General features: G+C 41.1%; 1 protein-coding gene across 3 annotated transcripts in view; it reads left to right on the forward strand.

Annotated features, from left to right (window-relative positions):
- The window catches only part of LOC139532053 (cadherin-18-like), a 382,969-nt gene that overhangs the window by 340,891 nt on the left and 15,564 nt on the right, over nt 1-26,514 (forward strand). For all 3 annotated transcript variants that reach the window (XM_071329163.1, XM_071329165.1, XM_071329164.1), the window contains 2 exons: nt 7,030-7,151; nt 11,689-11,806. In XM_071329163.1, the coding sequence (XP_071185264.1) occupies nt 7,030-7,151; nt 11,689-11,806 (240 nt within the window). The remainder of the gene's footprint in view (nt 1-7,029; nt 7,152-11,688; nt 11,807-26,514) is intronic.

Genomic DNA, 26,514 nt, shown 5'->3' on the forward strand with positions numbered 1-26,514 from the left:
GAGGAAGATTAAACTACCAACGGGACATTCAAAACTGTAATATGTTATGCTTCACGGAGTTGTGGCTGAACGACGACACTATCAACATACAGCTGGCTGGTTATACACTGCATCGGCAGGATAGAACAGCGGCGTCTGGTAAGACAAGGGGCGGCGGACTGTGTATTTTTTTAAATACCAGCTGGTGCACGATATCTAAGGAAGTCTCGAGCTATTGCTCGCCTAAGGTAGAGTACCTCATGATAAGATGTAGACCACACTATCTACCGAGAGAGTTTTCGTCTGTATTTTTCGTAGCTGTTTGCATACCACTACAGCCCGAGGCTGGCACTAAGACAGAATTGAATGAGCTGTATTCCTGCCATAAGCAAACAAGAAAACGCTCACCCAGAGGCGGCGCTCCGAGTAACCGGGGACTTAAAACTTAAATCCGTTTTAAAATTTCAATCAGCATGTTAAAAGTGCAACCAGAGAAGAATAAAACTCTGGGCCAATATTTCTCCACACACAGAGACGCATACATTGATCTCCCTTGCCCTCCATTTGGCAAATCTGACCATAATTCTATCCTCCTGATTCCTGCTTACAAGCAAAAATTAAAGCAGGAAGCATCAGTGACTAAATCTATTTAAAAAAAAAGTGAAGCAGATGCTAGGCTACAGGACTGTTTTGCTAACACAGACTGGGATATGTTCCGGGATTCCTCGGATGGCATTGAGGAGTACACCACATCAGTCATTGGCTTCATCAATAAGTGCATCGATGACGTCGTCCCCACAGTGACCGTACATACATACCCCAACCAGAAGCCATGGATTACAGGCAACATCCACACTGAGCTAAAGGCTAGAGCTGCCGCTTTCAAGGAGCGGGACTCTAACCCAGAAGCTTATAAGAAATCCCACTATGCTCTCCAACGAACCATCAAACAGGCAACGTGTCAATACAGGACTAAGATCGAATCGTACCACACCGGCTCTGACACTTGTCAGATGTGGCAGGGCTTGCAAACCATTACAGACTACAAAGGGAAGCACTGCCGAGAGCTGCCCAGTGACACGAGCCTAACAGACGAGCTAAAGTTATTCTATGCTCGCTTCGAGGCAAATAACACTGAAACATGCATGAGAATAAGAGTACCTCCTCCCAGCTGCCCACTGCACTGAGGCTAGGAAACATTGTCACCACCGATGAATCCACTATAATTGAGAATTTCAATAAGCATTTTTCTATGGCTGGCCATGCTTTCCACCTGGCTACCCCTACCCCTTGTCAACTGCCATACACCCCCCACAGCAACTCGCCCAAGCCTCCCCATTTCTCCTTTACCAAAAATCCAGATAGCTGATGTTCTGAAAGAGATGCAAAATCTGAACCCTGAAAAATCAGCCAGGCTAAACAATCTGGACCCTCTCTTTCTAAAATTATCTGCCAACATTGTTGCAACCCCTAATACTAGCCTGTTCAACCTCTCTTTTGTATCGTCTGAGATTCCCAAAGATTTGAAAGCTGCCACGATCATCCCCCTCTTCAAAGGGGGAGACACTCTAGACCCAAACTGCTACAGACCTATATCTATCCTACCCTGCCTTTCTAAGGTCTTCGAAAGCCAATTTAATAAACAGATCACCAGCCATTTCAAATCCCACCGTACCTTCTCCGCTATGCAATCTGGTTTCAGAGCTGGTCATGGGTGCACTTCAGCCACGCTCACGGTCCTAAACGATACAATAACCGCCATCGATAAGAGACATTACTGTGCAGCCGTATTCATCAACGGACTACAGGAAAAAGAGGACCTAGCACGCCCCCATTCTCATTGATGAGGTTGCAGTGGAGCAGGTTGAGAGGTTCACCAACAAACTAACATGTTCCAAGCACACCAAGACAATCGTGAAGAGGGCACGACAAAACCTATTCCCCCTCAGGAAACGAAAAGATTTGGCATTGGTCCTCAGATCCTCATCGAAAGGTTCTACAGCTGCACCATCAAGAGCATCCTGACTGGTTGGATCATTGCCTGGTATGGCAACTGCTCGGCCTCCGACCTCAAGACACTACAGAGGGTAATGTGAACGGCCCAGTACATCACTGGTGCTAAGCTTCCTGACATCCAGGACCTCTATACCAGGCGGTGTCAGAGGAAGGCCCTAAAATTGTGAAAGACTACAGCTACCCTAGTCATAGACTGATCTCCTTGCTATCGCACGGCAAGCGGTACCGGAGCTCCAAGTCTAGTCCAAGAGGCTTCTAAACAGCTTCTACCCCCAAGCCATAAAACTCCCGAACATCTTATCAAATGGCTACCCAGACTATTTGCATTGCCCCACGCCCTCTTCCCCTCCCCCTCTATTACGCCGCTGCTACTCTTTGTTGTTGTCATCTATTTATAGTCACTTTAATAACTCTAGCTACATGTACATTTTACCTCAACTAACCTGTGCCCCCGCACTGCACCCCCTAGTTGAATCCAGTATGGCATAGCAGTGCAGACGTGTTTTGTTGCTGTCCCATGTAAAGTTTGTATTTTTTTTGTCTTGTTTTGTATATATTTCAATATTTTTCAATCTCTTTTTCCATTTTTAAATTAGATATACCTTCCGGCAACACGCCTCACCCAATGTGATACGGATCTGCTATTTTTAGACCTTATAGCTAGCCTGGATAATACCCACCAGTCTGCACAGCGCGATATCAACCCTGAGCATACCAGACTGCTTTTCTCCACTACATCACCAGATTTCTGCCATAAGCTCTGGACCATTACTCCAGATAATTCCAGTTAGCTAGATGCTACCGAGTGGCCCAGCCCCGAAGCTAGCCTTGAGCCAGGCCCATCTCCCGCCCTGCTCAGTGGACCCTATGATCACTCGGCTACACAGCTGATGCCTCCCGGACTCTTCACTAACACGACTAGAAGCCTACATCGCCGGATTCCTGCCATAAGCTCTGGACCTTTGCATCGGATCATCGCAGCTAGCTAGCTGCTACCGAGTGGCTATAGTGGCTAACGTCCTTGTCCTGATTATAGCACCAGTTAGCCCCGAGCCAGGCACATCTCCCTGCTTGCAAACAAAATTACTCCAGCTACAATACCTCTTTTGTCAATTGGCCTGGACCCTATGTAGACACGGAGCCCCGCCGATCCATCACGACTGGTATGCCGACATAATTCCGTCCGATGTGCCCTCAACCGGCCTTTGTCGGATGTCGGTGAAGACGCTTCTGCTAGCCCAGGCTTGCTAACTTTAGGAACGCTGTGTCTCCTGCATGCTAGCGTAGTAACGACTATTTAACGGCTTCCCTGTTTCATCTATTGCTGTTCACTGGACCCTATGATCACCTGGATACATAGCTGATGCCTGCTGGACTGTTCATTAATCACGGTACTCCATTTTTGTTTATTTTGTTTATCTGTCGGCCCCAGCCTCGAACTCAGGCGTGTAGGTACCTGACCCTCTCTGCCCATTCATTGCCATTTTACCTGTTCTTGTTGTCTTAGATGATTAGCTGTTGTTGTCTTACCCGTTGTTGTCTTCACTAGCTCTCCCAATCAACACCTGTGATTGCTTTGTCTGGTTTAAATTTCCCGAAATTAGCAAAACAATATTCCTACATTTCTAATACAACAAAGTTTTTGTATATTTTCATATGTTTAACAGAAATTGTTATCAATGTCAAACATACCCACTTGTTATGAAAACATTTCTGTTATTTATTCAAATTATTTGTTTCTCAGAGACTGAGAAATTGGCGATTGAGTTGATCTGACATACCAGTACGACCTAAGATGGCCTATGGGCGATATAGGCGCTGGTGCCATCATTTAGATCTAACTTTTGAATGCTATGGGCTGTCAGCTCAGTTCCAATTGCATCTGAAATATGAGACTCTCAACTTGGTTATACAGTGGCTTGCGAAAGTATTCACCCCACTTGGCATTTTTCCTATTTTGTTGCCTTACAACCTGGAAATAAAATAGATTTTTTGGGGGTTTGTATCATTTGATTTACACAACATGCCTACCACTTTGAAGATGAAAAATATTATTGTGAAACAAACAAGAAATAAGAAAAAAAAAATGGAAACTTGAGTGTGCATAACTATTTACCCCCCAAAGTCAATACTTTGTAGAGACTTTGTAGAGACTTTTTGCAGCAATTAAAGCTACACGTCTCTTTGGGTATCTCTCTATAAGCTTGGCACATCTAGCCACTGGGATTTTTGCCCATTCTTCAAGGCAAAACTGCTCCAGCTCCTTCAAGTTGGATGGGTTCCGCTGGTGTACAGCAAACTTTAAGTCATACCACAGATTCTCAATTGGATTGAGGTCTGGGCTTTGACTAGGCCATTCCAAGACATTTAAATGTTTCCCCTTAAACCACTCGAGTGTTGCTTTAGCAGTATGCTTATGGTCATAATCCTGCTGGAAGGTGAACCTCCGTCCCAGTCTGAAATTTCTGGAAGACTGAAACAGGTTTCCCTCAAGAATTTCCCTGTATTTAGCGCCATCCATTCCATTCTGACCAGTATCCCAGTCCCTGCCGATGGAAAAACATCCCCAAGGTATGATGCTGCCACCACCATGCTTTGCTGTAGGGATGGTGTTCTTGGGGTGATGAGAGGTGTTGGGTTTGCGCCAGATATGGCGTTTTCCTTGATGGCCAAAAATCTCAATTTTAGTCTCTTCTGACCAGAGTACCTTCTTCCATATGTTTGGGGAGTCTCCCACATGCCTTTAAGCGAACACCAAACGTGTTTGCTTTTTTTTAAAGCAATGGCTTTTATCTGGCCACACTTCCGTTAAGCCCAGCTCTGTGGAGTGTATGGCTTAAAGTGGTCCTATGGACAGATAATCCAATCTCTCCTGTGGAGCTTTGCAGCTCCTTCAGGGTTATCTTTGATCTCTTTGTTGCCTCTCCGATTAATGCCCTCCTTGCCTGGTCTGTGAGTCTTGGTGGGCGGCCCTCTCTTGGCAGGTTTGTTGTGGTGCCATATTCTTTCCATTTTTTAATAATGTATTTAATGGTGCTTTTTGGGGTGTTCGAAGTTTCAGATATTTTTTTATAGTCCAATCCTGATCTGTACTTCTCCACAACTTTGTCCGTGACCTGTTTGGAAAGTTCCTTAGTATTCATGATGCTGCTTGCTTGGTGGTGCGCCTTGCTTAGTGGTGTTGCAGAATCTGGGGCCTTTCAGAACAGGTGTATATATATATATATACACTGAGATCATGTGACAGATCATTTGACACTTAGATTGCACACATGTGGACTTCATATAACTAATTATGTGACTTATGAAGGTAATTGGTTGCACCAGATCTTATTTAGGGGCTTCATAGCAAAGAGGGTGAACACTTAAGCACACACTAATATTCTGTTTAAAAAAAATGTCCACTTGAACAATGGACTATTTTGTGTATGTCCATTACATGAAATCCAAATAGAAATCCATTTAAATTACAGGTTGTAATGAAACAAAATAGGAAAAACGCCAAGGGGGGTGAATACTTTTGCAAAGCACTGTAGAGCTAAATATGTATTTAAATTTGTAAGTAATTTTATTATAATGGCTGCCATGCCCCCCAGGGTCCCAATCTTGGGTGGCTCCATACTGTATCTATAACTTTTAAGCGTATACATATCTACCTCTGTGCCAAATGTAGTGTTACTACTGAGTAAACATTTTCAGCTTAGCCGCACACCGCTAGTATATTATTTTTCCTTCCTCCATATTAACACAGAAATCATGGTAAATTATGTTTTTTTGTCAGTAACTAGTTGCTTGACAATGTACTTACAATTTCAGAAAGAATAATTCAGACATATTAAAATAATATGTCTGATTTATTCAAAGTCTGCGTCCCAAAAGAAGTGGCACCCTATTCCCTCTGTTGTGCGGGTCAACAGTAGTACAATATGTACAGTACCAATCGCAAAAACCATCAAGCGCTATGATGAAACTGGCTCTCATGAGGACCGTCACAGGAAAGAAAGACCCAGAGTTACCTCTGCTGCAGAGTATAAGGACACCAATAATAAGAAGAGACTTGCTTGTGCCAAGAAACACGAGTTATTGACATTAGACCGGTGGAAATCTATCCTTTCGTCTGATGAGTCCAAATTTGAGATTTTTGGTTCCAACCGCCGTGTCTTTGTGAGACCCAGAGTAGGTGAATGGATGATCTCCGCATGTGTGGTTCCCACCGTCATCAAGGCAAAGGGTGGCTACTTTGAAGAATCTAAAATCTAAAATATATTGATTACTACATGATTCCATATGTGTTATTTCATAGTTTTGATGTCTTCACTATTATTTTATGATGTTGAAAATAGTAAAAACCCTTGAATGAGTAGGTTTGTCCAAACTTTTGACTGGTACTGTAGGTATTACAGTGACATTTGGGAAGTAACCAAAATGTAGTTACATTAATCTTCATAACACCTATACAGCTTAATCTCCAGATTGTAAGATTTTAGTAAATTGAGCACTTAATATACATAATATGTATTTGTGTAAATGGATGTATTGTTCCTTGAATTCATTAGCAACATTTTCATCAGAAGTGTTATTTGTCTGCCAGAGCGAGTGGTACCTTTACACATGAACAGGCAGTCACACATGGTTTGGTAGACTGGGCCCTTAGTCTGATGTGCTGAATAATCGCCTATGCAAGCATGGGGACCAAATGATCCATCACCCACAACAAGCTAAAGTAACTAAAATAACAAATCTGTTGTTATTAGTGTTGTTCTTTAAACAGTAAATTAAGAAAACGTTTTGCTTCGTGACCGTAAACATAGTCTCCTCCTACTCCTAGATCATCTTGTCAAGTTGTCTACCACCAAGTCAATTTTAAAAATACAAAATATGTCTGTGGTTTGCAAAACAGATCCCTTGGACACCACTTTATCAGTTTGTGTTATTGTTAATTCAGGACCCGTATTCATAAAATGTTTCATAAAGAGTATGAGTGACACTTTATTAATGTTATTAATTTGTGTGTGTGTGTGTATTTTGTTCTAGACAACCCTAGCCTCCTCAGCCACGTCCCCGTCACTGTGCAGGTGTTGGATGTGAACGACAACCCTCCTGAAATTAACAAGGACAAGGAGGTCATTGTGTGTGAGAGCTCAAGGCCAGGACAGGTGAGCATCAACTGTAGCGCACACACATACACACACACACAAAATGCAGACATGCACACTCACACGCATAAACACATGAGACAGAAGGTGCTGAGAGCTATGGATTATCTCTCGTCAACTCCCTTGTCCTGACCACATGCATTATGCAGTGTACCTTCGTGTTTCCCCCAGCAGTTTGGATAAGAGACAAAGAGAGAGAGAGAGAGAGAGAGAGAGAGAGAGAGAGAGAGAGAGAGAGAGAGAGAGAGAGAGAGAGAGAGAGAGAGAGAGAGAGAGAACGAGATGGAGGGGGGGAGAGAGAGAGAGAGAGAGAGAGAGAGAGAGAGAGAGAGAGAGAGAGAGAGAGAGAGAGAGAGAGAGAGAGAGAGAGAGAGAGAGAGAGAGAGAGAGAGAGAGAGAGAGAATGGGAAAGACAGATTGGGTGGAAGAAGAGAGAGAAAGAAAACAAGGCAGACAGACAGAGAGAAAGAGAGATAGGAGTGGCAAGGAGAGGGGAGTGAAAGAGAGAGGGGGAGCAAGCAGAGTGAGAGTGAGTGAGAAAGAGGGAGAGGGTTAATGATTGCTTATTCAAAATGACTCATAGCTCATTCCAATTTGCTCTTTGTAGATTCTTATTCATTTAAATGAAGAATACTGCTGATATTTTGGACAATCACTTCCAGGGAGGAGGTGCAAGCAGGGGTGGACCGGTGGAGATGGTGGTTTGCCATAAAGCCATGTAGCTAATACTTCTTTAAAAATTGGTTTGATAGTGTCACCATTCCTACAGAAACTTGAATGAAATAAGATAACTACATCTTTTGGTTTTTAGGGAGGGGCGGGGATAATTACTTTTGTTAGAGAGTTTGATTGAAAGTGCTACTTACAGTGCCTTGCAAGTTTTCATCCCCCTTGGCGTTTTTCCTATTTTGTTGCATTACAACCTGTAACTTAAGTTGATTTTTATTTGGATTTCATGTAATGGATATACACAAAATAGTCCAAATTGGTGAAGTGAAATGAAAATAATTACTTTTTTCAAAAAATTATTATAAAAAAAATAAAGAATAAAGTGGTGCGTGCATATGTATCACCCCCTTTGCTATGAAGCCCCTAAATAAGATCTGGTGCAACCAATTACCTTCAGAAGTCACATCATTTGTTAAACAAAGTCCACCTGTGTGCAATCTAAGTGTCACATGATCTCAGTATATATACACCTGTTCTGAAAGGCCCCAGAGTCTGCAACACCACTAAGCAAGGGGAACCACCAAGCAAGCGGCACCATGATGACCAAACAGGTCAGGGACAAAGTTGTGGAGAAGTACAGATCAGGGTTGGGTTATAAAAAAATATCAGACACTTTGAACATCCCATTTTTAAAAAATGGAAAGAATATGGTGCCACAACAAACCTGCCAAGAGCTGGCCGCCCACCAAAACTCACAGACCAGGCAAGGGCGCATTAATCAAAGAGGCAACATAGAGACCAAAGATAACCCTGAAGGAGCTGCAAAGCTCCACAGCGGAGATTGGAGTATCTGTCCATAGGACCACTTTAAGACATACACTCCACAGTGCTGGGCTTTACGGAAGAGTGGCCAGATGAAAGCCATTGCTTGAAGAAATAAATAAGCAAACAAGTTTTGTGTTCGCCAAAAGGCATGTGGGAGACTCCCCAAACATATGGAAGAAGGTACTCTGGTCAGATGAGACAAACATTTAGCTTTTTGGCCATCAAGGAAAACGCTATGTCTGGCACAAACCCAACACCAAAATAGGAAAAATGCCAAGGTGGTTGAATACTTTCGCAAGCCACTGTAGAAAAAGGAACGCTGTATATAAAACAGAAGCTATTAAATCTGTTGATAACTTGTCGATTCTGATCTAAAGAAGAGATTTTAGGGAAAATAAACTGCAAAATTGGCAAAGCTTTGTCAAGGTGGATAGGGATAGTTTACGGTACACACAGTTTTATAAGTGGTCCATTTTTAGGGAGCAGCAGACTACAAAAATACAATTGACAAGCACTTTTAGTCCAATGTAGATTTCTGAATGCCTTACATGTCGGCAGTTAAGCTAATAGGTTGGCAGTCAAAGCGGGAGCAGTTTTGGGCACCTCAAATATTTTGGGCACCTCAAAACGTTACCCACAGTGGCAGGGTCAGCCTCTTATCAATTAAGGGTAACAATCTGACACCAGTGGCAGAAGGGTCGCCTATAAGAGCACCCCGTCAGGCCTTTGATGCTAACTCACATTGGCTGGGAGGCTGTAGCAGCACGTTCTAGAATTTATAGGCCCTCAACAATACGGCTTCCATCACAGAAAGAAATAAATGAGAAAATATACAAATGGTTGCCGGAGAGAAATGGTTGATGTGACGAACTGCGTCTGAAATGTCACCCTATATTTTAGTTTTTTATATAGTGCACTTCTTTTGACCAGAGCCCTATTGACAATGGTCAAAAGAAGTGCACTATATAGTGCATCAGGTGCCATTTCAGACACAGTCAGGGTATTTGTGAAGTCGATGATGCATCACGCATAGGTCAGATTTGTGTATATTGGATGTGATCAGAATAACTAAAAGAAACTGTGGATTTTATTTATTTATTTCACCTATATTTAACCAGGTAGGCTAGTTGAGAACAAGTTCTCATTTGCAACTGCGCCCTGGCCAAGATAAAGCAAAGCAGTTCGACACATACAACAACACAGAGTTACACATGGAATAAACAAACGTACAATCAATAATACAGTAGAAAAATCTATATACAGCATGTGCAAATGAGGTAGGATAAGAGAGGTAAGGCAATAAATAGGCCATGGTGGCAAAGTAATTACAATATAGCAATTAAACACTGGAATGGTTGAATGTGCAAGTAGAGATACTGGGGTGCAAAGGAGCAAGATAAATAAATATATACAGTATGGGGATGAGTTAGATTGGATGGGCTATTTACAGATGAGCTATGTACAGGTGCAGTAATATGTGAGCTGCTCTGACAGCTGGTGCTTGAAGCTAGTGAGGGAGGTAAGAGTCTCCAGCTTTAGAGATGTTTGCAGTTCGTTCCACTCATTGGCAGCAGAGAACTGGAAGGAGAGGCGGCCAAAGGAAGAATTGGCTTTAGGGGTGACCAGTAAGATATACCTGCTGGAGCGCATGCTACGGGTTGGTGCTGCTATGGTGACCAGTAAACTGAGATAAGGCGGGGCTTTACCTAGCAGAGACTTGTAGATGACCTGGAGCCAAAGGGTTTGGCGACGAGTATGAAGCGAGGGCCAGCCAACGAGAGCATACACGTCGCAGTGGTGGGTAGTATATGGGGCTTTGGAGACAAAACAGATGGCACTGTGATAGACTGCATCCAATTTGTTGAGTAGAAAGTTGGAGGCTATTTTGTAAATGACATTGCGAAGTCGAGGATCAGTAGGATGGTCGGTTTTACGAGGGTATGTTTGGCAATATGAGTGAAGGATGCTTTGTTGCGAAACAGGAAGCCGATTCTAGATTTAATTTTGGATTGGAGATGTTTAATGTGAGCTTGGAAGGTGTCTAACCAGACACCTAGGTATTTGTAGTTGTCCACATATTCTAAGTCAGAACCGTCCAGAGTAGTGATGCTGGACGTGCGGGCAGCGATCGGTTGAAGAGCATGCATTTGGTTTTACTTGCATTTAAGAGGGGTTGGAGGCCACGGAAGGAGAGTTGTATGGCATTGAAGCTCATCTGGAGGTTAGTTAACACAGTGTCCATAGAAGGGCCAGATCAGAGAATCACCAGCAGCAAGAGCGACATCATTGATGTATATAGAGAAGTCGGCCCGAGAATTTAACCCTGTGATACCTGCATAGAGACTGCCCGAGGTCCGGACAACAGGCCCTCCGATTTGACATACTGAACTCTATCAGAGAAGTAGTTGGTGGACCAGGCGAGGCAATCATTTGAGAATCCAAGGCAGTTGAGTCTGCCAATAAGAATGTGGTAATTGACAGAGTCAAAAGTCTTGGCCAGGTCGATGAATACGGCTGCACAGTAATGTCTCTTATAGATTGCGGTTATGATATCGTTTAGGACCTTTAGCGTGGCTGAGATGCACCCATGATCAGCTCGGAAACCAGATTGCATACTGGAGAAGGTACGGTGGGATTCTGAATGGTCGGTAATCTGTTTGTTAACTTGGCTTTCGAAGACCTTAGAAAGGCAGGATAGGATAGATATAGATCTGTAGCAGTTTGGGTCTAGAATGTCCCTCCCTTTGCAGAGGGGGATGACCGCGGCAGCTTTCCAATCTATGGGAATCTCAGACGATAAAAATGATAATTTTACTGCAAATGTTTTGTGGTTATCATCATTGTTGAGTATTGAGCGCTGAACTTTTGATGTTCCTTTGTTAGCTATGCATGAACATACTGTATAGCTAATGAGCAGCAGATGATGAAATATACATACTTTTTGGTTTACACATGTTGCACTCATATGAAGAAAGGTCATGATTCATTATTAGTTCGCTATTGATATATGCTCCTCTTTTTGTTCTCTCCTGATTCACGACAGGTGATTCAGACTATGACTGCAGTGGATAAGGATGACTTTGCAAACGGGCAGCGATTCTCCTTCTCGTTGCCGAATGGAATCCCGGTCAACCCCAACTTCACCCTCAAGGACAACGAAGGTATTTATTGCACTCAATATCATCTGTGTGCATTTCTTATGAATTTCTCTAGCTCTGCCCTGTGGCTAAATCTCCACCCAGGATTTCACATTCAACCATTCAATACCAGATACCCTCAGATATTGTTCCTGTGAGGTGTAAATATAAATATTTTGATTGTCGATCTGATGACAATTAGGCACTGTTGGCGTTTCAGGGACAAAAATATGTCACAAAACAGATTGCCATGATGGGGTTGGAATGGAATGTTTGGTACCTTTGTTGTTGTCTAACAGATGACATGCTCAAGTCCTTGCCTCTCTTCCTACACCACTCTACCACATGCCTAATTGTATTGTGTACTAGGCACTAAGGCCGAGTTAGTAGTGAATGGTTACCATGGCAACTGTCAGCCAGCAGTGAGTCTCATGTGGATATAACAGTACATTAAAAAGTGCTATCTAGAACCTAAAAGGGTTCTTTGGCTGTCCCCATAGGATAACCCTTTGAAGAACCTGTGTTGGTTCCAGGTAAAAACTTTTTGGGTTCCATCTAGAACCATTTTAACCTCTCCGGGATATGTGGCCAATAGCCAGGGAAAATGTAGAGCGCCAAATTCAAAAAAATTATATAAAATCAAACTTTCATTAAATCACACATATAAGATACCAAATTAAAGCTACACTCGTTGTGAATCTAGCCAACATGTCAGATTTCAAAAAGGCTTTTCGGCGAAAGCATAAGATGCTATTATCTGATGATAGCACAACAGTAAACAAAGTGAGTGTAGCATATTTCAACCCTGCAGGCGCAACACAAAACGTATAAAGAAAATATAAATCATGCCTTACCTTTGACGAATCTTTTGTTGGCACTCCAATATGTCCCATAACCATCACAAATGGTCCTTTTATTGGATTAATTCCGTCCATATATGTCCAAAATGTCCATTTATTTGGCGCGTTTGATCCAGAAAACAGCTTCCAATTTGCGCAACGTCACTAGAAAATATCTCAAAAATTACCTCTAAACTTTGCCAAAACATTTCAAACTACTTTTGTAATACAACTTAAGGTATTTGTAAACGTTAATAATCGATCAAATTGAAGACGGGTCTATCTGTTTTCAATACAGGATGACAACAAACTAACGATACTTTTCTAGTCTTGCGCAACTCTCTGGCCGTTCTTCTTCATTGCACAAAGGAATAACCTCAACCTATTTCCAAAGACTGGTGACATCCAGTGGAAGCGGTAGGAACTGCAAACAGGTTGATTAGAAATCTAGTATCCCAATGAAATCACATTGAACAGACGGGGACCTCAAAAAAAATACAATCTGAATGGTTAGTCCTCGGGGTTTTGCCTGCTACATACGTTCTGTGATGCTCACAGACATGATTCAAACAGTTTTAGAAACTTCAGAGTGTTTTCTATCCAAATCTACTAATGATATGCATATCTTATATTCTGGGGATGAGTAGAAGGAAGTTGAAATTGGGCACGCTATTTATCCAAAAGTGAAAATGCTGCCCCCTATCCTAGAGAAGTTAAGATCCATGTAGAACTCTCTGTGGAATAGGTCCTACATGGAACCCAAAACGGTTCTACTTGGAACCAAAAGGGTTTTACCTGTATCCAAAAAGGGTTCTCAATGGACTGCTAATCCATTGTTTTCTGCACGCGTGGGTTCAGCTCCCATCCTCGTCGACAATATTTTGGGGCGGCAAGTAGCTTAGTGGTTAGAGTGTTGGGCAAGTAACAACTGAAAGGTTGCTGGATCGAATCCCGGAGCTGAGGAGGTAAAAATCTGTCGTTCTGCCCCTGAACAAGGCAGTTAACCCACTATTCCCCGGCAGGCCATCATTATAAATAAGAATTTGTTCTTTAACTGACTTGCCTAGTTAAATAAAGGTGAAATATATATATATTTTTTATTACCCAAAGGGGACAGCCGAAGAAACCTTTTGGAACCGTTTTTTCTAAGAGTGCAGGCTGCGTTACCTAGCTATGGTCCCCAGTTTTGTCTCTGTGTTGCAATTTTACATTCTCTGCCATGGACAGAGGAACCCATATACAGTTGGAAGTCGGAAGTTTACATACACTTAGGTTGGAGTAATTAAAACTTGTTTTTCAACCACACCAAATGTATTGTTATTTACAAACTATAGTTTTGGCAAGTCGGTTAGGACATCTACTTTGTGCATGACACAAGTCATTTTTCCAACAATTGTTTACAGACAGATTATTTCACTTATAATTCACTATAACAATTCCAGTGGGTCAGAAGTTTAAATACACTAAGTTGACTGTGCCTTTAAATAGCTTGGAAAATTCCAGAAAATGATGTCATGGCTTTAGAAGCTTCTGATAGGCTAATCAACCTAATTTTAGTCAATTGGAGGTGTACCTGTGGATGTATTTCAAGGCCAACCTTCAAACTCAGTGCCTCTTGGCTTGACATCATGGGAAAATCAAAAGATATCAGCAAAGACCTCAAAAGTGTAGACCTTCACAAGTCTGGATCATCCTTGGGAGCAATTTCCAAACACCTGAAGGTACCACATTCACCTGTACAAACAATTGTACGCAAGTATAAACACCATGGGACCACACAGCAGTTAAACCGCTAAAGAGGGAGACGCGTTCTCTCTCCTAGAGATGTACGTACTTTGGTGCGAAAAGTGCAAATCAATCCCAGAACAACAGCAAAGGACCTTTTTGAAGATGCTGGAGGAAACAGGTACAAAAGTATCTATATCCACAGTAAAACGAGTAATATATCGATATAACCTGATAGGCCGCTCAGCAAGGAAGAAGCCACTGCCATAAAAAAGCCAGACTACTGTTTGCAACTGCACATGGGTACAAAGATCGTACTTTTTGGAGAAATGTCCTCTGGTCTGATGAAACAAAAGTAGAACTGTTTGGCCATAATGACCATCGTTATGTTTGTAGGAAAAAGGGGGAAGCTTGCAAGCCGAAGAACACCATCCCAACCGTGAAGCACTCGGGGTGGCAGCATTATGTTGTGGGGGTGCTTTGCTGCAGGAGGGACTGATGCACTTCACAAAATAGATGGTATCATGAGGTACAGAAAATATGTGGATATATTGAAGCAACATCAGTCAGGAATTTAACCCTTGGTCGCAAATGGGTCTTCCAAATGGACAATGACCCCAAGCATACTTGTGGCAGATAGCTTCAGGACAACAAAGTCAAGGTATTGGAGTGGCCATCACAAAGCCCTAACCTATAGAACATTTGTGGGCAGAACTGAAAAAGCGTGTGCGAGCAAGGAGGCCTACAAACCTGACTCAGTTACACCAGCTCTGTTAGGAGGAATGGGCCACAATTCACCCAACTTATTGTGGGAAGGCTGTAGAAGGCTACCCAAAACGTTTGACCCAAGTTAACCTCTAATTCCTCCCAAACCCGGATCCGGGAGCACCCCCATCAGTAAAAAAGCTGACTAGCATAGCCTAGCATAGCGTCACAAGTAAATACTAGCATCTAAATATCATTAAATCACAAGTCCAAGACACCAGATGAAAGATACACATCTTGTGAATCCAGCCATAATTTCTGATTTTTAAAATGTTTTACAGGGAAGACACAATATGTAAATCTATTAGCTAACCACGTTAGCAAAAGACACCACTTTTTTTACTCCACCAGTTTTTTACTCCATCAGTAGCTATCACAAATTCGACCAAATAAAGATATAAATAGCCACTAACCAAGAAACAACTTCATCAAATGACAGTCTGATAACATATTTATTGTATAGCATATGTTTTGTTAGAAAAATGTGCATATTTCAGGTATAAATCACAGTTCTACATTGCAGCTGCAATCTGAAATAGCGTCGATGCAGCCAGAATAATTACAGAGACCAACGTCAAATACCTAATTACTCATCATAAATCATTTCTGAAAAATACACAGCATACAGCAAATGAAAGCCCAACATCTTGTGAATCCAGCCAATATGTCAGATTTTTTAAGTGTTTTACAGCGAAAACACAATATAGCATTATATTAGCTTACCACAATAGCCAGAAACACAACCGCATTTACCAGCAGCAAATGTTAGCGATCGTAACAATCCAGCAAAAGATATATAATTGGACTAACCTTGATAAACTTCATCAGATGACAGTCCTGTAACATCATATTACACAATGCATATAGGTTTTGTTCGAAAATGTGCATATTTAGCAGCACAAATCGTAGTTATACAATGTGATCAGTAGCAGCATTTCATGCATTCTGGCCGGCGCCATCTTGGAGAGGCACCTAATCTAATCGATAAATAATCGTAAACTTGACTAAAAAATACAGGTTGGACAGCAATTGAAAGATGCATTAGTTATTAATGCAACCGCTGTGTTAGATTTTTTAAATTAACGTTACTAGACATACAGTGTGCGTTACAGCCAGACCAGTGCCGCAATAATGGCGGACAAATCCTTTTACAATTTTCCACATAAATACGGAATAACATCATAAATAGCTCTTACTTTTGGACGAGCTTCCATCAGAATCTTGGGCAAGTTGTCCTTTGTCCAAAAGAATCGTTGCTCGGTTGTAAAACGTCCTCTTCAACTTTGGAACTAGCAGCTAACAATAGCTATGTGGCGCAGACATGCCCAAATGTTCAAAACGCAATACTAAGGAAATTCCGAAAATTGCAATATACTCGCATAAACTGATATAACTCGGTTTAAAATAACTTCGTTATGATGTTTCTAACAGCTATATCGAATTAAATTACAGACGGATATATCTAAGGCCGATAACTGAGCGTTTCAAAATGCCATCCTGAGGTCTTGCTTTGCGTCATGACGAACGTCAAAAAGAGAGCTCCCTCTGTTCCTTGGGGCTTTACAAGGTCTGAGATCTACGTAGAAACTCCATTCCAATACTCATTGGTTACTGACATCCAGGGGAAGGCGCGTGCAGTTCATGTCGACCCATAGGATACATACAGAGCTTTAAACTGATCTGAGAACAGAGCCTCGTTTTCAGACCTTCGCAGTTCCTGTCATGAATTTCGCTGCAGAAAGAGTTCTGTTTCACCCACAGACATAATTCAAACGGTTTTAGAAACTAGAGATTGTTTTCTATCCAATAGTAATAATAATATGCATATTGTACGAGCAAGAATTGAGTACGAGGCAGTTTAATTTGGGAACGATAAATGGTAACGTTGAAACAGCACCCCCTATATTGAGAAAAGGTTAAACAATTTAAAGGCAATGCTAACAAATACTAATTGAGTGTATGTAAACTTCTGACCCACTGTAAATGTGATGAAAGAAATAAAAGCTGAAATAAATAATTCTCTCTAGTATTATTCTGACATTTCACATTATTAAAATAAAGTGGTCATCCTAACTGACCTAAAACAGGGAATTTTTACTAGGATTAAATGTCAGGAATTGTGAAACTGAGTTTAAAAGTATTTGGTTACGGTGTATGTAAACTTCCGACTTCAACTGTAGGTAACGCTGGGAGAGAAGAGTTCACAAATCTCTGGATGGATCCGAGGAAGAAAAAAAAGGAAACTAAAATCTATGTGAAAATAGCAGATTAGGCTGTTGAGCCCTTATAGTACCTTAGGTCCGCACCACCAACCTCCTCTGTCCACCTTCCAATTATACAGCTCAGAGACTGTAAATATGTTCCAAATGAGCCCGGTTAAAGTAGTGCATTATAAAGGGAATAAGGTGCCATTTAGGATGCAGAACTTATGGTACCTTAGGTCCGCACCACCAGCCTCCGCTGTTCACGTTCAAGTTATAAATACAGCTCAAAGACTGGTTTTACAATGTTTATCCAAGTGGCACTCTGCCCCTCCTCATAACCTACCTTCCCGGGAGGTGGTTAGGTCAACTATATAGTGTAGAGGCCAAAAGTGCTCAAAATGTGTCCATGTATAAACTACTACAAGTGCCAAAATTCTGCATTTTAACATGTCCTTCTGTGCACCCTCTGTAAGTTTTTATCCCACTTAACATTTTCACCATCATTGTAAAGCCCTAGTTATTTTGTTTCTTGGACAAAGCCTTTTCTGAAGATTGTTATGTATTTAATGTGATAATTGATTAATTTACATCAACCCTGTTACGTGAACTGAACTCTTGTTTTAATAAGGTCAAACTATTCCCTTTCAAAACATTTATTTTTATTTTTATAATAGTGGGTAGCAGGGTAGCTCGTTTTACACTTTTTTGCCATTTTCTGGTATTTACTGTTGGAAAACTGAGCGGGTCGAGATCAACACATCAACCCTGCTACCCATAGACTGGCTAGAAATTTTTTCGTAATATTTGATTTCAATTGCTATGCCCTGATTCACACAACAAGGTTCCATTCCCCCTGCCATAAGGGAATTTATGCCTGATTTAAGATAAAATCATCAATCCAACAGAGTCAACACTGCTACTTTATTTGGCACTTAATAGGCACTTTTTATTTTATTTAGCCTTGCGATGGGATTTTTGTAATGACATTTAAAAAATATTTGATTTCACCAATTGAGACTGGAAAATGTGTTTTTTATGAAGTTGAATCTGTAGTCTTTATGGCAGAATGTTAAAATTAGATGAAATTCACCCAGCGTTTTTTCCCACCAAGTTACTCTTCTCAAAAGGCACCGAATTGATGGAATGACCTTGTTCTTAACAAATCTAAATCATTAGTTTAGTGTTTCTGTATCTATATGGACAAATTAAGTCCTTTGGGCTCATTTTGACCCCAGACAAAAACACCTAATTCCACCTATTGTAATTTGATAAATAGGACCTTTGAATCTAGGTTTTTCTGGAGACATAATTACAAGTATCACCTGTATCAGTGATTTGATCGCCTATCGTTGTAACTGGTTAAAATCACATCCAATATACACATCAAATTACCCCCTAAGTATGCTTAGTTTCAGTCAAAACAGCTCGTAAGAGTCTATCAGTGGTATGAATTCTTGGTAGAACTGTAGTACAGAAACCAGCTCCCCTCTGAATGTACACATAGTCCTATATTAGTTTGTATCCTCAGAGAAATAGTTATTTTACTGAAAATGATTTATAAATACCAGAATTCCTATAATATCCTCTAATATTATGTATGTATGTACAATGTGGTAAAATTTGTTGGGTACTATATAATTTGGTTCAAAATTATTTAAAGGATTTGGTGCCATAGTCCCTACCATTCCCACTGTTTCACTAACAGCAACGCTAATGCTGGCTGTGGTAAACATTAGTAAATAAAGAAAACTTTGCCATATGTTTGGCCAATGTCTCACCAGATACTTTTTGAAGTGATTTTAATCACTCCTTGTCAATAAAATGTATTATATTTCATATTTTGGTGTACTGACCCTTTTTAGGCCGTCCGTTGTAAATAAGAATTTGTTCTTAATTGACTCGCCTGGATAATAAAGGTTAAATAAATAAAATGCCATATGTTTTTACCAAATGTATATTTAAAATTCAGAAAACGAAATTATACTATAATCAAATTATGGTAAATAAGCTTTTTAGTACTAATATAGATTGTACTTTGGAAAAAAGCTGCACATTATAAATGCATATTTTCCTTTAACAGAATATGCAAATTTATTGTAATTTTGCTAAAATTACAGCCGGTTTTGGTATTTGTTCCCCAATATAACAGCAAAGTTTTTATAAGAAATTAGTTGATAGTTTTCTGTGATTATTGCTTTTTCCAATAGTTTCTTCTTGGCTTCTAAATGACCACAGTTGGTAATCGATGTATTTAAAATATGTTGGTAGTTTGAGTGTTAAAGAGCGGCTGAACTCACCATGTTTTCCTGCTGCTCATTAAAGGAATAGTCCATCCAAATTAGAAAATAAACATTAGTTTCCTTACTCTGTAATCAGTCTATGGACAAGGTATGACAGCAATCCATGATTTTGATTAAGTTTTTCTGCCACTGTTTCCACAAGTTAATGTTTTAGTATTTGTGGCACAAATACCATTCAAGTCATGGGACCGATATTAGCATTTTCCACGCATCGTCCAGCTGTTTCTCCATGCATGACAATACTCCCTAGACATTACCATCCCGTGTTAGTGGGCAATTGGGCATGATTGAAATCAAAACCCACCCTCAAATATCCAATGGCTCTAGGCAAGGCTCTAAAGTGAGACCAATTTAAAACGTTTTGCTGTGCGACCAGGAGTTATATTTTGGGAGCACTGTGAAACTATGAAAAAAAATATCACAGATAATAATTGTTGTAATGATAAGGCTTCGCTGTACCGTTTGTTTCCGAGTCCACTAGAGAAAAAAGTGAGTGCAGATTCATTAGCGTCATCATTGCACCATTACTACAGCGAAAAAGGCTTGCTTCTAACTCAACCAGCTCAAAAGATTTGATCAATATCACTGGTGCAACAATTTTATCTTCCTATAGCGAATCTCAGAGTCTGCATTTTACATTCATAAACCATGTCGTAGGCCGTTCAAAAACTACTCACACACTGACCTTGTTATTAACCATTTGATTATACTTTGTTCAGTCATGTTACCTTGTTGGCTAGTGTCATGATGTGGCGCCCTCTCACTCTCTCTCCTAAACCAGGTTTAAATACCGGGTAGAAACTGCCATGCAGTATGGAGGTAGAGAGAACAAAGAAAGACTTGGCCAAACTCCTAAATCCCCAAAATGAGAGAATTAAACAATATTTCTACATTTGAGAATGTGGGAATGGTCCGTGGACACTTAAGGGACGGTCATGTTGAGTTTGTTTCATTTGGTGATCTCATGAAGGACAGGAAACACACTACTCTACCTCTTAAGGTGTACATTTCTCAATTATGGGGTTTGCATCTAATTATTGTATAAAATGAATGAGTAAAGACTCAACTATTTGTGAAAAGATGTAATGTGATGTAAACCTTTAAAATGAGAGAATTGTCTTCCATGTAAAATGTTACTAGTCAGTGGCCACGCCCCCGTGAGGCCAGCCATAACATCAGGCTTGATGGAACCGCCCTTTTCTCTGAACAGTTTAGACACACCCGTGACGAAATTTACATTTCAAGCCAGAGACCCACGGTAAGCCGTACATCTCACATGGTTAAGACCATGGTCTCGTAAGCCTAGAAAACCATCCCATGTGGCGCATTGGCTACATGGCTGGACATGGTTATACTCTGATACTATCGAGTCACTACAGAAGGAGCAAAGTCTAGATGACACAAATTTATAGTCTACAGCTAGAAATTACGTAAACCAAGAACGAGAGTACCGACAACCGCCGAAGCATCTATCTATGAGAAATTTCTGAATGGTACTCTGAAGTATCCATTCTAACCACCTACAACCACAAAAGACTTTGTGACTTCAATGAAAGTTAACCAGAGACTCCGATGAACCCGACAGGATGATCGAGGATTACAACAGAGAAGACAACAACGACAGACGGGTGTAAATATATATACATTGCAATTATTCTCGAATGAGCGGCCGTTCATGTGCAAAGGATTAGCATTTCAATGAATATACAGTGGCTTGCAAAAGTATTCACCCCACTTGGCATTTTACTTATTATGTTTCCTTACAACCTGGAAATAAAGTAAAATGCCAAGTGGGGTGAATACTTTGGGGGGTTGAATCGTTTGATTTAAACAACATGCCTATCACTTTGAAGATGCAACATATTTTTTATTGTGAAACAAATAAGACAAAAAAACAGAACATGAGCATGTATAACTATTCACCTCCTCCAAAGTCAATACTTTGTAGATCCACCTTTTGCAGCAATTACAGCTGCAAGTCTCTTGGGGTATGTCTCTATAAGCTTGGCACATCTAGCCACTGGGATTTTTGCCCATTCTTCAAGGCAAAACTGCTCCAGCTCCTTCAAGTTGGATGGGTTCCGCTGGTGTACAGCCATATTTAAGTCATACCACAGAATCTCAATTGGATTGAGATCTGGGCATTGACTAGGCCATTCCAAGACATTTAAATGTTTCCCCTTAAACCACTCGAGTGTTGCTTTAGCAGTATGCTTAGGGTCATTGTCCTGCTGGAAGGTGAACCTCAGTCCCAGTCTCATTTCTCTGGAAGACTGAAACAGGTTTCCCTCAAGAATTTCCCTGTATTTAGCGTCATCCATCATTCCTTAAATTCTGACAAGTTTCCCACTCCCTGCCGATGGAAAAACATCCTCACAGCATGATGCTGCCACCACCATGCTCCACTGTGGGGATGATATTCTCGGGGTGATGAGAGGTATTGGGTTTGCATCAGACATAGCATTTTCCTTGAATGCCAGAAATCTCAATTTTAGTCTCATCTGAACAGAGTACCTTCTTCCATATGTTTGGGGAGTGTCCCACACGCCTTTTGGCTAACACCAAACGTGTTTGCTTAATTATTTCATTAAGCAACGGCTTTTTTCTGGCCAGTCTTCCGTTAAGCCCAGCTCTGTGGAGTGTATGGCTTAAAGTGGTCCTATGGACAGATACTCCCATCTCTCCTGTGGAGCTTTGCAGCTCCTTCAGGGTTATCTTGGGTCTCTTTGTTGCCTCTCTGATTAATGCCCTCCTTGCCTGGTCTGTGAGTTTGTGGGCGGCCATCTCTTGGCAGGTTTGTTGTGGTGCCATATTCTTTCATTTTTTTGTAATGGATTTAATGGTGCTCTATGGGATGTTCAACGTTTCGGATATTTTTTATAACCCAACCCTGATCTGTACTTCTCCACAACTTTGTCCCTGACCTGTTTTGAGCTCCTTGGTCTTCATAGTGCCGCTTGCCTGGTGGTGCCGCTTGCTTAGTGGTGTTGCAGACTCTGGGGCCTTTCAGAACAGGTGTATGTGACAGATCATGTGACACTCATGTGACACTTAGATTGCACACAGATGGACTTTATTTAACTAATAATGTGGCTTCTGAAGGTAATTGGTTGCACCAGATCTTATTTAGGGGCTTCATAGCAAAGGGGGTGAATACATATTCACGCACCACTTTTCCGTTATTTTATCATATTTTCTGGTGCTCCTAAATTTCATGTAGTGTTCCTAACGTTTTTAATTTGGGAGCACCAGTGCCACCAATGAAAATGTTTCATTTAGAACCCTGGCTCTAGGAACGTAACAGGTTCCGTAAATCTCACAATGCAGTTTTGAAGATACTGACCTCATGACCAAATATGCTATTTACAATTTGTAGTCCATTTTTACACCCGAAACAATGTTTCTAACTAATATCGATGCAAAATATGCCGTTTTTTTTTTTGGGGGGGGGGGTTCAGCTGCCTTTAATGATGATTAAATTATACTAATACATGTAGGATGTTGTCTATCCTTTTCAGCACATTTGAATTGATGTGATGAACTATTATCATGATGCTTCACTGAGCTCTGAGGGTGCAGCTCACTTATTACTGTCAAGTGTTGTTCAGGTGTCAACGGGTGTATAAGAGGCGAAGTCAGGTGCAGGAGAGTGATGTAAACAGGCGCACTTTATATTAGTTACAAAACGAGAGCACTACATAAATCAAATGCGCTCAAAACACGGAACATAACAAAAGTAAAGCGCGTAATAAGACACCACAATAACATGAAACAATTACACACAAAACATGATGGGAAACAGAGGGTTAAATACAAGTAGATTGATTGGGGAAATGAAAACCAGGTGTGTATGGAAACAAGATAAGACAAATGGATATATGAAAAATGGAGCGGCAATGGCTAGAAAGCCGGTGACGTTGATCTCCGAACGCCGCCCGAACAAGGAGAGGAGCCGACTTTGGCGGAAGTCGTGACATCAGGTCACATTGGTAAAGCCTTTTTTAACGAGGACTGGGCTATTAAGAGATTTAACAGGGTGTCAAGAAACCTGTTACGTGATTTAATTTACTGCGCTGATTACTGCCATGTATGTTTGCTCTGTTTTATTCTGTTTATTCAGTTTGTCACGTTCTGTAGGTAGATTAGCTTCACCTGTTTATAATACAGGAAGCCGTAATCCGGTCATCTTTTCACAGTTTAGTTAATCAGAAATTGAACCATTGTGTGTGCTGTATAATGACACAGACAGACAAAATGCTATGCAAAGAAACCGCTCACATGCCTTGGGGAGTCTTGTGGTAAATAGGAGTGTCATCTGTGACTTCGTTCCATACAAACTTGTAAGTAGGTACTAGTAGTTCCTATTCCCGTTCAGTCATCCAGAATAGAGACTCCGTCTTTTCACAGTGGCTATGTTACCCTTTCACGTCCCTTTAGCATGCTTCTTCTTTTGTTGTACTGAAAAGGAGAGGTGTTATCCACATTTCAAAAGGGGGTCTCTTGTCACCATCTATAACCAAGATTATTTTCAGTCTGTACTCTACTCAAAGTGTAAGTGTCGAGACTGAGAACGTGTGAGGCATGGAAACCCATGCTGCACGTTCTGCTGTTGACTGTAATGTGTGTGATAGAGGAAGCTCTCACCACTTAGAACAGGCTCTTTCATCCCTGTTGCCCTACTACAGACATTGGGCGCAGATGTCTGTCTGCCAGCGCCTAATGATTCCCTCTGTTGTCATGAAATTTATAAAAATCCATCACACACACCCTTAGACACACACCTCCCCTCAGACAACCCCCAACCCCTCCTCGCTCCCTCGACACCTCCCCCTCCAAGATGGCGCCGACAGATATGGCAGCTCTGCTTCTAGCTTCTAAGTCATTTTGCAGTATTTTATATATTTTTAATTTCTTGCATTATTAGCCCAGAAAGTTTTTTGTCTTATTATACTGAACAAAAATGTAAAGTGTTGGTCTCATGTTTCCTGAGCTGAAATACAAGATCCCAGAAATGTTCCATACACACAAAAAGCGTATTTCTCTCAAATGTTGTGCACAAATTTGTTTACATCCCAGTTAGTAAGCATTTATCCTTTGACAAGATAATCTATCCACCTGACAGGTGTGGCATATCAAGAAGCTGATTCAACAGCATGATCATTACACAGGTGCACCTTGTGCTCAGGACAATAAATGGCCAGTCTTAAATGTTAAGTTTTGTCACAGAACACAATGCCACAGATGTCTACATTTTAAAGAAGCACGCAATTGGCATGCTGACTGCAGAAATGTCCACCAGAGCTGTTGCCAGAGAATTGATTGTTCATTTCTCTACCATAAGCCGCCTCCAACGCCGTTTTAGAGAATTTGGTAGTACGTCCAACCAGCCTCACAACTGCAGACCACATGTAACCATGCCAGCCTAGGGCCTCCACATCCGGCTTCTTCACCGGATCATCTGAGACCAGCCACCCGGACAGCTGAGGAAACTGAGGAGTATTTCTGTCTGTAATAAAGCCATTTTGTGGGGAAAAACTTTCCACTCCCAAGTGGATATGCCAATGCCCTCCCAGGCCCACCCATGGCTGCGCCCCTGCCCTGTCATGTGAAATTCGTAGTTAAGGGCCTAATGAATATAATAAAATTGGTCAATTGTACATGTGACTCGTTTCAGGAAACTAGGCATATGTCGCGATTCACGACTTCACAGGACAGGAGTTAAATTTTATTTAATTTTTTTATCAAAATGTGTTTTGGGCAGAAATGCCTTCTTGAACATTTGAACTTCCATGTGCCTTAATAACAAACTTGTATGCCATCTGTAAGTAATAATACAGTTGATTACAAGCCTAGTTGGTTTAGCCACAGAAAAAGGAAACTTCCTAGAAGCCATGATTGGCTGAGATAATGAATGGGCTGGACATGCCGAGATATGAGTTTCGGATTGATCTGCCGTCTAGCATATTCTATCAATAAAATGAGCTGCTCGTTATGAGTAGACAATCCTTTCTACTGCAGTTTTTACTAAAGATATAACGTTAGCGATGGAGAACTGCACATGTGTTGGAAAAAGTTGTGATGGACTACTTTCAGGAGTATGATCGTACCATGCTGGCTCTCTCTGACTCTGAAAATGAATCAGACGATGTGGACCAGAGTGACTTGACAGAACGGGCCAAGCAAGCTGTACAAACAAAATGGAAACGACACAGGACGTCTTATTTCATGAAAGGGGTTGCAGTCTACCGTGAAGCATTCATCCATGTATACGGGTAAGAGTCAAGCTACAGTTTCAGATATTATACGTTAGTAATTTTGTCGAAGTTGTTTTCATTGCAAGTTAAAGCTTACTGTTAGCTAGCCAGCTGACGTGAGGTAGCTGGCTCACTAGCTAACATTACGTGTATGATCTGTGGAGTAATATTATATCTCAGAAAGCCATTTGCATTGCTAGTTATAGCTAGCCATTTGCATTGCTAGTTATAGATAGTTAGCTAGCTAACATTAGGCTAACAATGAACCTATTTGGTTAACTTTAGCTAGCTATAATAATTGGTTTGTATTGCTAGTACTCTATGGTTCATTGTTTAGCTAGCTAGTTAGCTACATGTCTAAACAAGAGAACCCAAGTTAAAGTGTACTGTTCGCTAGCTGATGTGAGACATCCCACAGCTGGTTGGACTGGAGGATGGTAGGGTGCTAGTGGAAAGCTATGGCTGGCAACACCTGACTCCATAAATCAGGCCGCTGCCACAGATCAAGCAGTACCAGCACTTCAGGTGAATATAATTTTAATTGCATTGTATGAGGTTATTCTTCTTTTCTAAACTTGGTAGGTGAATGGATGTTATGCAAGGTTGTAATGTCTTTTAAATTTTTTTGTTATTTCCTGTTTTACA

Source organism: Salvelinus alpinus, chromosome 10 (assembly GCF_045679555.1).
Source record: "Salvelinus alpinus chromosome 10, SLU_Salpinus.1, whole genome shotgun sequence".
Lineage (NCBI taxonomy): Eukaryota > Metazoa > Chordata > Actinopteri > Salmoniformes > Salmonidae > Salvelinus > Salvelinus alpinus.